Below are 14,784 nucleotides of genomic sequence, written 5' to 3'. Positions count from 1 at the left end.
CGCCGGGCCCGCTCGTTGCAGGCTGCTGTTGTAACACACACTCACACACACACACACACGCGCACACTTGGACCACACAGAAACTCTCTGTCCTGACAGCTTCACTGGATGAATGCTCAGACAGCTTCTCCTCTCGCCCCGAATATACCGCCACGACCCTCGCCTTTTCCTTTCGGGGGTTGTTTATAAGCCGGAGCAAGAAACAGAAGAAACGAAGGCTTGTACAAATCCTCGGGAGAAAAATAACTAATAGTTTATCTTAATGTAATTAAAATAATCTCGGGAGTTTGAATCATGAGTCAGTTTTGAGTGCGCACTTGAGCGACGTTTTTACGTGATGGAAATGTTTCTCAGATGAAGTTAGTGGGTGGGCTTTTTCTTTTTTTTCTTCTTCGTTTTGTTAGGTAGGAGAAGGTCATATTTGATGTCGTTTTGTTATGTAATTAACTGGAAACAGCTGGAAAATTAACTAATTGAATGTGGAGTTTTTGTTTTTTTCGAGGCTCGTGAAATCATACATGAAAATGACCGCCGCGCTCCATGCGTGTAGCCGTCTGCTGTCCACCAGATCACATTTGACGTCATCAGAAATCTGGCCTGCATTTATCTGTTTGTTTTATGTGGCTTCACCTCTCAGGGAGGGTGGAGAGACAGACATTCTTTCTATGGTAGAATCTGAGAGACATAATGGTCTTATACAGGACAATCAGGCAATTTTTAAGTGGTGTATCATCATTTAAGAGTCAGTCGACAGCAGGATGACGGCTCCTCTCTGTGTGGTTTAAAAGTAAAACGGTGAACATTCAGCGTATTATTTTGGGGTGTGTGGCAAGCTGGCATTGTGACATAAGGGGTTACATATCAAAATTACCCTTAGATAATAAAAACAGTCGGACTTCCACTTGTAAACAGAAGATGGCATTTTTATTGCATGTGTTTATTCCAGTCTTCAATTCAACGGTAAATACAGAAAGCAGAAAACCTAGCTTCAGACTCCAGGCTCTCATCATTATCAGCCTGTTCGCATCCGGATCGCTTCTTCCTCGACCCGCTTCGACCTCGCGCGACATGACGTCCACTCAATCAGCTGGTGTCCTGTTGACCTTGCACACATATTCTAGGTCAGCAATCAACGACAATGTATTGATTGACTGTGTGTGTGTGTGAAAACAGAGAGAATTGTTGCTGTTTCACTGAAGCAAAAAAAAAAAAAAGCTCCTCAGGCTGTTACATAAAGCATAATTAAAGAGAGTGTTAACATAAGGGAAGTATGAACTCCACTACATAGAATGTAAACAGTTGATCTCTGTACTATACTACTAGATGTGTGATTGGATTTGTGCCAGGAACACATCCCTCTACGTTCCTTTTTTAATACTACAAAGACACAACAAAACGTCCTAGAAATATGTCGTCCATCTTCCAGTGTCTATACTTTGTACTCTGCTTATTACAGCTTCAGTTCTCCGTATAAGCCGTCACAATTAAGATGCCGGGAACAGAGCACGTGACACCCTCCAGAGGGGGGAAAGAGAGGGAGAGAGAGAGAGAGAGAGACTTTCTACCGTACAAATCTATCACCGAGGAGCAGCTGTAAACTATGAAGACAGTTTCCTGACAATCACACACACACACACACACACACACACACACACACACACACACACACACACACACACACACACACTTGCAAAAACGATGGTACGCTGTGTGCAAAAAGCTGACACTCTTGCCTGAGGGTGGCACTTGAGGGAAGCTCATGTAATGTGTAATGGAAAGTTTATTCTCTTTCGCGCTTTCTTTCCTCTTTTAATATTTTCTTCAATCTTGTTCCTTTCCACTTAGATTCCTTGTGCTTTTTTTCTTTTCTTCACCTGCCTTTTTTTTCTTTCTCTCTTTCTCTCCCCAGTCTGCCTTCTTTTCTTTCCTCCTTCACTCTTTTTTTTTTAAAATCCTTCTCCCCGTTTTTTTTTCTCTCTCTCTCTCTCTCTCTCTCTCTCTCCTCTCTCTCTCTCTCTCTCTCTCTCTCTCTCTCTCTCTCTCTCTCTCTCTCTCTCTCTCTCTCTCTCTCTCTCCCTCTCTCCCTCTCTCCCTCTCCTTTCATTCCTTCCTTCCCGCCTTAATTTTTTTTTCATTACTTCATTCCTTTCTTTACAAGCTACTCTCTGTCTCTCCCTCTCGCTCCTCCCTCCCCGTCTCCCTGTCAGTCTGCCAACAGCCCGACGGCCTGTTCGTTTTCATCCTCTGCCTAGAAAACAAGGTCTAAAGTTCAAAGCTGCTGTTGTGGATTGGCGGCAGGGAGAGGGAGGTGGGGGGGGGCACAGAAGGAGGGGCCAGGCCCGGGTCAAAACACATTTGAATATCGTCTCGAATAGATGGAATTTCAATCTAATCAGACGCCACGCTTCAATTGCGGTTCATGTAATCACTTGTGAATAACATAAAAAAAAAAAAAGAAAAAATTTAGGGCTGATTACCTCACGACAGAAAGGATTAAAGTGACTTGCGGTTTTGGTTTCAGTGACTAAACACAGAGAATTTACACCTTAAGAACAAAGTTACACACTTATATCATTAGCGTAATTTTTCGACGATGCCAAGAAGCGAATTGGTCTAACCTCAGCATTCCTCTTCATAATCAGTCCAGGGAATACCTGATGTTGATATCTTTGTGTGTGTGTGTGTGTGTATGCTGGACACATTCAGATGTTACAGTAAACAGGCTGAGTAGACAGATGCCGTCAGAGCGGGTTGAAGTGATGGGAAAGGAAAGAGCTTGTCTCACACCTGAAGCCTCAATGAAATGCCCCAGTTCTTTCCCTGTGACCACAAACTATTTCTCTTGGTACTTTGAGTCTGATAAGTGAGGTACATTATATTTTGATGGGCTCGTTCCCACGTTCTGCAAGCGCTCACTGTATACCCACACTGTACACCCACAAGGCCTGTGTATATGCGGGTGCCCCATTTCATTTCATTAACATATTATCAATTTGTACAGACTGTTCTCATTCTCATTTTAAAACCTGCGTGTGCGTGTTTTATGTAAAAGGCAGAGGTGTGTGTGTGTGACTGAGCTTGTACCATTAACAGAAAGAGAAGAGAGTCTTTACCCATTGTGTCCACCTGTATTTATCCCAGCTGAGCTTCCCTCAGGCTCTATCATTGCGGTACCTATATAAAACAACCCCCCTCCCACTAACTTACATTGACACACCACACACACAATTGGCAGCATCTTCAGCACTTTTCCTGCTGGTGAGTGGGCGTGTGAAGGAGATAAAAACCTGCTCTGGTTTTGCTGTGTGTGTGTGTGTGTGTGTGTGTGTGTGTGTGTGTGTGTATGTGATGAATGTGGTTGTATGTTTGAGGAAAAAATGAAGGGTCAGCACCTTCAAGTAGAGCCTGTATTTATAACCAATGAACTGCTGAGGGGCTTAATGTTATATGTGCATTAGAGAATAGTCAGGGTGTTAATAATATATGGATAAGTGATTTTAAAAGATGAATTTTGAGTGATTTAATTGATTGAAAGTGTGTTTCCTGACAGTGCGCAAAATTGAGTTCATATTCATGTATCAGCGTCCATGTTCATCAATTTGGGTCAGTTTAAGTATTAAGCAACAGACTCTAAAATTACAAACTCAAAGTGGCAGTACAGTGTAGCAGCCGCTCCTCTTAATATCTTATGCTACTATACTGGGCTGTTATTTAAAGGATGTATGCCACAGTTTAGAAAACATGTTAAAATTCTTTCTATTTTTGTTTTTTTGGTGACCCCTATGCTTGGGCCCAGCAGAGGCCTGCTATAACATCACTTTTATCCATATCTGTGTTTTCAGCAGGTGTGCATACTCTCTCACCTCTTATCATGGAGATATGTTCTTAATATTACAGTATGTAAGTTAAAGCTGCTACTATATTGGTAATTGATCAATAATTTGGAGTCATTTTTCATATAGCACAAAAAAAAGTTCTCTTGCTTCAGCTTCTCAATCACAGTGTTTAGTCCTGTGATAGTGAACTAAATGTACTATGGTAGCAGACTGTTGGTCTGGACAAAACAAGAGAAGGGCCATTTTTAAAATAGAATTGATTATTTCATAATGACATCCTTCTAAAGCATTACTTAATATCACAATTACATAGTTAGTGTGTTGATAAGAGCAGCTGGTTCAGCAAAGCTATGACTTTGTTGCCACAGCTAAAATAATAAATGAAAACGTTCAGAAGTAGACGATAAATTGAGGAAATGATTTAAAATTAGCATTGACTGAATATACAGCAAATGTTTCAACCATCTGGATATTTTATGAGTCAGAGTCTGAAAGCTGTAATCACAAACATGCGTCTACAAGTCAGGATATGACTCTCTACAGAATTTAAGAGATATATTTCTGTAGTCATGTTGTTTAGAATCAAAACATAAAACCATCTTTTTGATTTGAAGTATTTTGTGTTGACTTTGACAAAGATCTCGCTGTAGTCTGATTCCCAGGGATGGATTGCATGAAGATAGTGCATGTTTGTTTGATATGGTACAATACATTTGGGATTGTTAAGAATTATAGTGTGTGTGTGTGTGTGTGTGTGTGTGTGTGTGTGTGTGTGCCGCATACCCACCAATCACAGCAGTCCCATCTGTGTAGCATGCTTCTGTAGCCAAATGGGACAACCCATTAGTGTCTTTCTCACACACACACACACACACACAGACACAAACATTACATAGACTTACATTCATTTACTTGCCTTACCCTAACCTTAACCTCAATCACTGACCCAAAAATCAGTGTTTCACCAATTGGGGACACGGCTTTTGTCCCGAACTGGACAAGCCGTCCCCAATTAACTCGTCCCAAGTCTGAAATTTGTCCCCAAAAGTAGCCTATGATACGCCACACAAACACACACACACACACAGAGAGAGAGACATAACGCATGCACAAAGACTCCCACAAATCCCACCACACTGTAAATGAACTCAGGACCCCCCTCTTCCTTTTTATTAATGGCCCCGGGCTCATTTGTTCGATTGTGCAGGCATCTGGTCTGGTTGGATAAAAAAATCGGAACGTTCCCTTCTCTCTTGTTCATGTTGGACGCCTTATGACCCTCCTCCGTGTATTATATCACACTGTACTGAATGAAGCACAGTGTGGCCTATTGATACCGACATTCATGGAAGTCTTGTTTCACTGCCTCACAGATGACAATTTACTAGATTACAGCTATGTGTCTGTCTTCATACACTACTAAACTACGTTGTGGGTGTGTATAACTTTCTCACTTAATCTCATGTTTCACTCTTTAGCGTATATGTCTTCCTTACATTCCTTACATTTTTACTTGTTGCTTTTCCTCAGCGCTCGTGTCCATATTGCTCCAGTATGTTACAACCCAGTAGCTTTTTTTTTTTTTTTTTTTTTTTTCCGAGCCCTCCTACTTTTTTGTGTAACTACTCCAACCAATCACACATGAGATGTCACAGGACCGTTTACCATTGCAAACGAGAACATGGAGGAGAAACTTGTTCTGTCCGTGTCGGTCTCTCCTGTGCTTTACATGTCAGACAGGAACTATCATAACAAGGACAGAAAAGCCCATTTGTGGGAGCAGATTGGCCGGACACTGAATGTTGCTGGTGAGTGATGTGCTTTTATGAGTCAGCTCGTCGCTAGCTGCGTCTGTTAACGTAGCGTTAAGTTGCCATTTTTTTCCTCACAGCACTAAAGCACAGAGCCAGCACTTTTTTTCCACCAGTGAAGAAAAAAAAGAAAATGCTATATGCACTCACTCACGCCCTTGTGTTTTAAACATCTCTCATTTTCATATTGTTTACAACATGCTGCAAGTGACCTTTCCACTGCACTAAAACCAAATTAGAGTATTTTGTTGAGCCTACCTGAGATTAGAGGGATTTAGCATGGCTTTCGGAGCATACCTGTGGACCCGCTTTAATCTCTCCCATAACCCACTGTTGGGTACAAACTGAGCCGGGGAAAAAAAATCACCCAAAAACCTCTGGCTTTGATGTTTGCATCCCACGTTGAGGTTTGGACCCAGAGTAGGTTGTTGGGGTTCACATGCTACTAGTCCTCAGTGATTTCTTACCTTACCTTTGATGTCCAGGATTTATGCGGCCGAACAGGACTCAAATACCTGAGGACGAACCCACAGCGGTTTTTAAAAGAGAAAATCCATCCTCAAAACAACTTTTACCTGTCTACTATGATTTGGAACAAGTGAATGAAGAAGTCAAAGCAGAAGATGACACGTGTGAAAGTCTGATCAGAGGAAACATAAGAAGCTGCCGTTGGCTTTTCTTTTTTTTTTTGAATGGTGGGATACTGTGTGTGTGTGTGTGTGTGTGTGTGTGTGTGTGTGTGAGAACACATGTTAAGCTCCGGTTGGGGCCGTTGCTTTGTTGTATTGTACAGGACTGGGATGTGTGTGTGTGTGTGTGTGTGTGTGTGTGTGTGTGTGGTGCTTAGCTGTTAGTGAGGCCCACTGTGAGGCAGCTGGTGGTAAAAGTAGGCCATGCTCCCTGTTGTGCCGCCTATAGAGCGAACCCCTCTGTACGCAACAGATTCCATTTCCTGTGGTACCCTCCTATACTGAGCCTCACACAGGACCCGAGCAGTACCAGATTACTGCTGAGCCTGGAAGAGAGTGGAACCGGAGAGCGAGAAATGTTGTGTTGACTCGACTTATTAACTGTAGTAACAAAGATAGAAAGGAGGATGAGGAGGCTTGTCCAGCAGAGATAATCCTTCTACAGTACAATCAAGTCCGTTCAAACAGGCTTTTAGTTGTCAAACATATAAATTGCCTACTAATTTTAAATCGGCTTACATTGTAATTCAATATTCCAGGAGTGAGGACATTCATCTGATTCATACTGCAGCTACAGTGGTTGAATTTCACAAAACAAAGCTCAGAAAGGACTACCTACAGCATGTTGTTTTTGCATCTTCTCAGCAAATGTCCCAAAAAAGCAAAATTAGGAGCCTTTTTCTTTCAAACAATGGTGTGATACTCATTTGAGCCCTGCTGGGGAAAAGCTGTCTTTTCTCTCGCCAGCTCCACCGGGAGGTCAGAGGTCAGGGTCATCCACGGAGCAGCAGCAGCAGCAGCAGCCCTGTAGCTTGGCAGCATGAGACACTTTGCGGCATTGCACATGCTCGCTGATAAGGCCGGCGGGCACTCAGGGTCTTCAATTTTAGAGACAATCTCTCTCTGACCTCTAGGCTAGCCCTGTCGCCAAGTTCAAACCACTTCAGCAAGCACGAGGCCACTCTGTAAACATGTGAGGAAAAGACAAGGCAAACAAGGACGCCCCAAACATTCCTTTAGTGCTATTTTATGATACGGGATATTTAGGTGAGTGTTTCAAATGACTCTCCAAGGATACAAGTGGTGTTTTAGTTAAATGTGGGACTTCACCAACCTCCAGAAAACATTAATGTAGTACAGTTCAATACTAAATCAATGATTTACATTTTCCTATATGGGCCAATATAGACAATGTATTATAAAAAAGGGAACCCGGGGCTTATTTTTCTCTTGACAAACTTCCCTTCTACATTATGGCCAATTTTCTTCTATTAGAGCAGTTATTGAGACAAAGTAGAAATGGTCAAAAAGCTTTTTATCCACTGAACTGTGGCCCAAGCCGTGGTAATTTGATCCAATTTGTTGTTCGGCCACTGCAGCTCTTTCCGTCTCAACAAAAATCCACTACAATCAGTTCGGTCGGCCCTCTTGTTTCCAGAAAGCATTCCTCCGATTTGCGAAAACAGCACGTACTGTTGGTTAAGAGCCAGCAGATCTCTATTAATCATCAGAGTTGGGTCTCAGTGTTGTAGTGGCAAAATGCTCAATCATCATGATGATGGTATTTAAAGGTACTGCCACAGATGAATCTATACATCGAAAAATCCACCTTCGTGCTCCACTTTTAACGAAAAGCCACACACACACACACACACACACACACAGACACACACACAGACAGGCTGGTAGATATTCCATTACAGTATTTACAGTACATACATAGCACGCTGCATGTTCCTCCTCCTCTGACTTTGTTGTTTTAGCGGCTCTCAGGCTGCGTAGGTTTTTGCAAACTGCAACATCAGATTTATGATAGCAGGAAAGCATGAAGACAAACGCAGCACAGTAGTTTGACTGGCCTCCAAGGGGCACAGGAGGGGCTGGAGCGAAAGAGAAAAGTAAAGCAGACAAGAAAGCACAACAAGAGAAATACATGGAGCTTTTCAAGGAGGGACCGGGTGAGCTTCCTTTATGTTTCCAGTGTAGTGATTACCAAAGAAGTGTTTATTGGATATCAATATAGTCATTATTGGTTGTAAGAGAGCTGCTAGGACAGTAGCTGATATTCTAAAAAATAGTTTTATATCTTTGAAATATGTTGTAAAGCACTAATGTAACAGATTTGGTGTTTATTTTCCCTTTTTAAAGCCTTTAAAATATTCTAAAGCAGATTCTAAGATATATTTAGCACTTTGAAGGTGTTACTTATCCAATTAGCTCTAATCATATACTTTTAACTGCCATTAATTATGCAGCTATAGTTCAACAATCAAGCTAAATCCTCTGTTAAAATCATTAATGTACAGTGTGTAAGTGCAGAGCTTGTTTTTCATATAATTTTTCAAGTGTATGACGCATTACTCAATTTTTAAAAAAGAGCCCAAAATAACTAAGAACATGTTTTTACTGTGGGCAACAAGCACCCCTTCAATAACTTTTACAGATGTACCAGATGCAGTGTTATATTAGCCATTACTGGCGAGACCTACAGTGGATGTTATTATACTGGAGAGCGTTGCTTTGCTGCTTTGAAACCCCTGCTTTAAAAAAACAGATTTTGTTACATTTTATGAATTAAGTACTTGCGTCATTTTTTGTGGAAACAGAAAAATAAACTATTCTCAGTGATTCAAGAAGGAATGCCAAATATCCTTCACTGACCTGTTTACATGCTATGGGGAGGGGATGGGGTTGGGGGTGAGTGGGTGTTGTGAATTTTAACTTGATGAGATGGCACTCAGTTGCATCGCTCACCGCTTCAGAGAGGGGAAAATAACATCAGCATCAGCCAAAACAGACAAGAGCGACCGCCGTAATCCAACCTGATTATCTCTCTCACTAAATGTTTCATCTGTTGACATTAGATGTCACTTGTCTTGTAGCCTACTCTGCAAAGCTCTCTGAAACACCACAGATGAGTGTGTTTACAGCAGAGGATGGATAGAGAGAGATGAGAAAAAGGAAGGGAGCAACAAACAGCAAAGAAAAAGCAGTGAAAGAGAAAATTGTAGAAATGAGACACAAGTAAGGATGCCAAGGACTGGTGTTGCCATGACACCAGAAATTCGACATGGGAAATTCATCCTGTTGATTGCATTCAGTTAAAGCTGGTCAAAAACTTCTGAAAGTTTGCAAAAGTCAGTGTTGTGCAACATTATTGACATGACATTGAATTTTGTTATTTGGTCAACGCCAGCGAGGACTGTAGGTGCAGCGAGTGATAGGAGTCACAAGGCTGTAATGGGGGGTGGGGGGGGTGGGGGGGGTACAAGGTAAACAGTGCTGGGTTCATGCGACAAAAACAACACAGTTCCACTTCTACACTGTGCAGTCAGCTGGTCAACCCTCTTCACGGACATGCTAGCAACAGTTTGTGTATTCGTCCGGAACTGTTTGGTAGAGCAGCATGTTACTGTTGTAGCTGCTGGATGTGGATAGTTTCAACTACTTTTATATACAGTTAGATCATAAACAGCTGTCAACAAGTGTCCTCCTTCTCAACTGCAGCACAGCTTAACTGTTTCAGTAATACTGAAGCCAATAAGCCAGCGTTGGATGTTTACAATTTCCAAAATAAAGGACCAAAATGTTATTCTCTACATGTACTGAACCCTGACCCTAAAACCAAGCTTCATACCTAATTGTGGATTTTGTGTACCTTTAACCCCTATGACATACTGCTCAAGCTAGTCAGATAAATAAGCCCTGGTGATATATTATCTGATGTAATCTTATTGCAGATATATTGGTATCTGTGTTTATAATGACCAATAAACAACTCTCTACTATACTACAGGGCAGATATGACAAGGTAAGTTTGAGGTCATGATATCAATATCACATATTGGTATCATTATTTGAGAAAGTACAGATAATATTTAGTTTACTGTGCTATACATGTGGCATTTGGATTACCTGTAGTTCTCTCTAGATTATGACACAGCTCAGATGTAAAGTAATAGGTACATTTTCACAATAATGCAACTATAATATAAACCATGAAGTTTACTATAAAGCAGCAGTGATTGTAATTTATTCTAGTTATTGCTGCCAGTTCTTTGCTTAGTACACACACTCCTGTGTGCATACAATATATCTGTGTCCTCTACAGATAGAGATGATCTGACCTTCGCCGTGCAACACACTGAATAAATCAGTCTCCAGTGTCGATACTCACACTTGATTTTTATGAAAATGGATCCACGAAGAATCCATTATGCACAGCTGAGCTCTGTTTTGTCCAACAACATTACCTCTCCTGTCTCTACAGTTCAGTTCAATTCAATTTGTTTTGTTGGCACAGATGTCGTATTAAGAGCTGCCCAAGCGTCTTTAAAACTTAAAAACTGAATAAACGAGTACAAATAAATCGCAACAGCTTGGATTAAGACAAATTGGATCACTTGGATAAACTAACCTCCTTGTCTCAACCATCATGTTTACACTTGCATAATCAGGAATTTTAATAAAAATATGATATTAAAAAAAGAAATCAGTCACTAGAACCAGAACACCCTCTGTCTCTCTTATAATCACACGTACTCATTCTGCGTGAGGAAAAAGATACTAATGGCTTTTTTTTTTCTCTTTTTAAAGTGGAACTAATGCAGTCAGTAGAGAGGGATGGAGAGAGAAAAAAAAAAGCAGAGAGGGAGAGAGATGAAATTAACCCGTCAGCCTGGCAGCGACCAATTAATCACGCGGACTATGAATAAATAAAAGCGCTAATTATTAAGCAGTGTTACAAATGAGAAACAACAGAGAGAGAGAGAGAGAGAGAGAAAACACATAAAGAGGGAAAACAAGTGACAAAGTAGTGATTAAAACAGAAATATTATCAGACATGTTAATTACAGACCCGGAGCACTGATCGCAGCGCTGTTAATCAGCACCACTAATGAAACGGCAGCTTGTCGGTCGCACGCAGGTCTGTCGCGTAGTTGGACAACAACCTCTCCAATTTTTTTCATTATTCAAAAGCCTGTTTTATTTATTGTTGTTTGTTGTTGTTTTTTTTTTTTGGTGTATGACCCTATGAATAATGGTCCATGTCTTGTTTTTGTGTGTCCTGTCAACATGCACATCACCTGCCCCCACAACACACACTGTAACCTGAAATCACTGCTATGTTTATGAATGAGGATCCCCCACCTCCACACCCCCCACCCCCCACCCCCACCCCGTGCTTACATGTGAGCTCCCCACACACACATACAAATGGTGTGCATTAAGGTGATACTCCACCCACGTTGAAGTGTGTGTGTGTGTGTGTGTGTGTGTGTGTGTGTGTGTGTGTGTGTGTACTCGGTAACGCTACTGATGCTTCCTGGCTCATGCGTACGTGTGTCTGAAGCTTTAAGCCAAGATGTAATGAGAGATAATGGAGTCCAGCTATATTTGTCTCCCATCTTTCACTTAACACTCTCACCTGCCTCTCCTTACCAAACCACGAGCACCCAACCCCCCCCCCCCCCCCCCCCCCCCCCCCATCCCCCCACCCCCACCATCCTCCCGCGGCCGTTTCCTCCCGTCACTCTGTCCTGGTTTGACATTATCGGAGACCTACTTCCACGCACATCAAATCCCTCCACCGGCCGTACTTCGCAGCCACGTGACAGCTTTCTCCGCTGTGCCTAAGTTCACCGCGTGAACCCCCTCCCCTCTCTCTTTGTTCTCAATTGGTCGTCTTCCCCTCACATGACCTCACTATCCCCCCCCCCCCCCTCCTCTCTCTCTTGCACATACAGTATCTTCATAGTGTTGTTTGCTTACAGGCCCAGATCTCTAAAAGCATAACAGCACTGAGGAGTTCCTACATTTTCAATCTTTTCTTTGTTTCCTCTTTTCTTTTAACTCTTTATTTCTCCCTCTCCATTTTTCTTTCCAAACACATTTCTGCTCAGCATGTTTCAGTTGTTAGTACTGGCTCGACATGTAAGCCACAACACACGAGTACCATTAATATACGATTACATTGTGCTCACTGTTTCCTGCTTGTTGTCTTAATGAGAAATACATTCAACCAAATGAGAAACCACATCCTATACTAGAAGGCAATAATAAAGCCATCACTAATTATTTAAGTGATGCTTCTACTTCTTTCATCAAATCAATCAGCTTTACTATCCCTCGTGTTTTTTTTTAAATTTCTTGAACAGTTGTGTAACAGAAATGACATATTAATAGAGTTTTTAACACCTTTTTATACATATGCAAAAACACCAATTGTCATCTTTAATGTACAGTAATCTTCCAAATTTTGTAACCTCCTTCATCTTATGCTCCATCGTTATTCGTTTGAAACTTTAATGAGCTTTATCCAGCCAGAAATGAAATCTTAAGACATAATAAATACCTTAATAAAAAAATGTCATTTGTCAGTATGATCAAAAACCAACTTTAGGCAACTAAAACTACTTGATTAACATATTTTTCTGTGTGTGTCCCTCCAGGGTTTTATGCAGTCCAGTCAGTTCACATCAGTACATGCATTAAGATATGATATATGATTGGAGACTCTTACTATAACATATTCTACACATGCGTCACACCTGAATCCACTCATAAACCTGCCTGCTCGCTGCAGTCTTCCTTTCATCCTCCGTCATCTCCTCTCCTCTCCTCTCTTCTCTCCTCTCCTCTCTTCTCTCCTCTCCTCTCTTCTCCTGTTTTGACTTCCTTAAAGTATTCTCACCTCTTCAATTTGACTTTAGACAGAGGCACTTTCTGTACAGATTAATATGGATTAGTTTGCTCACAGTCGGCCTGTCGGTGTGTGTTACTCTACTGCTGTTTATTTCATAAGGGACGGCCAGATGGTCCGTGTGAGTGTGTGTGTGTGTGTGTGTGTGTGTGTGTGTGTTAGTGTGGAAAAATGAGCGGTGTAGAGAATATTTCATCTTGGCAGTATTAAATGTATCCGTCATTTCTTAGACTCTGGCAAACAGCCCTCTTTCTGCCATTAATTCTCTTTCCCATTAACACTGTATTTTCACGATTCTTAAAACGGTGTATGTGTATGCATTCTGATGTGTGTGTGTGTGTGTGTGTGTGTGTGTGCGTGTGTGTGTGTGTGCGCCCATCTCTGCTGAGTCACTCAGCCAATAGCTGCGAGATGGAGAGTGTGGCTGTCAATGCCTTTTGCTAAATATGCTAATAGCCCAACACCTGTTGGTATAAGAGGAAAACACACACCTCCCCAACAAGCACAAAGTCAGACACTTCCACACAACACACGACGAGAGGAAACAAACTGATTTTTTAAGTTTCATTCGCAGCTGGTGAAAATGATGGATGCACAAAGTAAACTTATCTTTTTTGTGTTTATGTCGTTCACTCGGGACAAGCAGCATCATTTTTTCAGGCATCACCGTGTCAGAAAGTGGCTCTAATCTCCACTCTTTCTTTTTCTTTCTTTCTTTGTCTCTTCAGTGATGGAGCCCATGACGGTGACGACGTCGGTGGTCGGACCGGACGAGTTCGACCGCAACGCCCCGCGGATCTGTGGCGTGTGCGGCGACAAGGCCACCGGCTTCCACTTCAACGCCATGACCTGCGAGGGCTGCAAGGGGTTCTTCAGGTCGGTGTCAGCCTGTGCATACTCATGTCAACTATTTAGTTGTCTCTGTGTATCTTTGGAGTCTGTGTGTTACTGCGTCAGGCGGTGGGATAATAGGAGGAGATGAGGTGTAATTAGCAGGCTTTCCATGCAGAGAGGTGTTCTCAGTATGCAGTTCTACATGCTTTAATTAGAGCATTCTGTGCTTCAGCAGTGATTTTTCTGCCAACCTTTCATTACTTTTCACATTTCACCACTGTCTTCATTTACATTCAGTTACTAAATAGTCCATTTTTGTTCAGTTGTTTTGTATATTTAGGTTAGAAAAATGAGGCTTATGTTTTTTTACATTTTAGGTTCCACATAGATTTAAAACTGTAATGCACTTATGAATAAATAGTCACCTACTATTTTCTTACTTCCTAAAACATTGATGTATTCATGAGAAACATGTTTTTGTTTGATATTGCCAATATGAATACATGCAAATGTTTTAGTACATGGGCTGCTATGCCCCTGTTTAACATGTTACTCTTGCCTAACAGCAAATTAACATTCAGTGGAGTGTGCATGCATGTTCAATAAGCAATATCTCATGACTGGCTGTTGTATATTAAGGCTCAGGGGAATTGTTTTTCTGACAACCCCCTTCACTCTGATATCACAATATACCTCGGCTAGTTATGACATAATAGTGTATTGCTATTATAAGATGGTTACCTAACAGGACAATATAGAAATGATATAGACGCTTCGGTCTGACCCACACTGGATTTTTGGGGCCGATGCTGATATTAGGGAGTAAAATAATTCCAATACTGATATATTGGCTGATGATATTACATACACATAATATAAACATAAACACACTTTTTTTTGCAATGATCCCT

At 41.5% G+C, this 14,784-nt stretch overlaps 1 protein-coding gene across 2 annotated transcripts in view; it reads left to right on the top strand.

Annotated features, from left to right (window-relative positions):
• Positions 1–14,784, top strand: part of LOC128357858 (vitamin D3 receptor A) — a 71,729-nt gene that overhangs the window by 35,710 nt on the left and 21,235 nt on the right. For both annotated transcript variants that reach the window (XM_053318253.1, XM_053318254.1), the window contains one exon: positions 13,768–13,915. In XM_053318253.1, the coding sequence (XP_053174228.1) occupies positions 13,770–13,915 (146 nt within the window). In that variant the 5' untranslated portion in view covers positions 13,768–13,769. The remainder of the gene's footprint in view (positions 1–13,767; positions 13,916–14,784) is intronic.

This window comes from Scomber japonicus, chromosome 4 (assembly GCF_027409825.1).
Source record: "Scomber japonicus isolate fScoJap1 chromosome 4, fScoJap1.pri, whole genome shotgun sequence".
In the NCBI taxonomy this organism is placed as follows: Eukaryota; Metazoa; Chordata; class Actinopteri; order Scombriformes; family Scombridae; genus Scomber; species Scomber japonicus.
The sequence above is the reverse complement of the archived record's forward strand: the minus strand, read 5'-3'. Positions and strand labels throughout refer to the sequence as shown.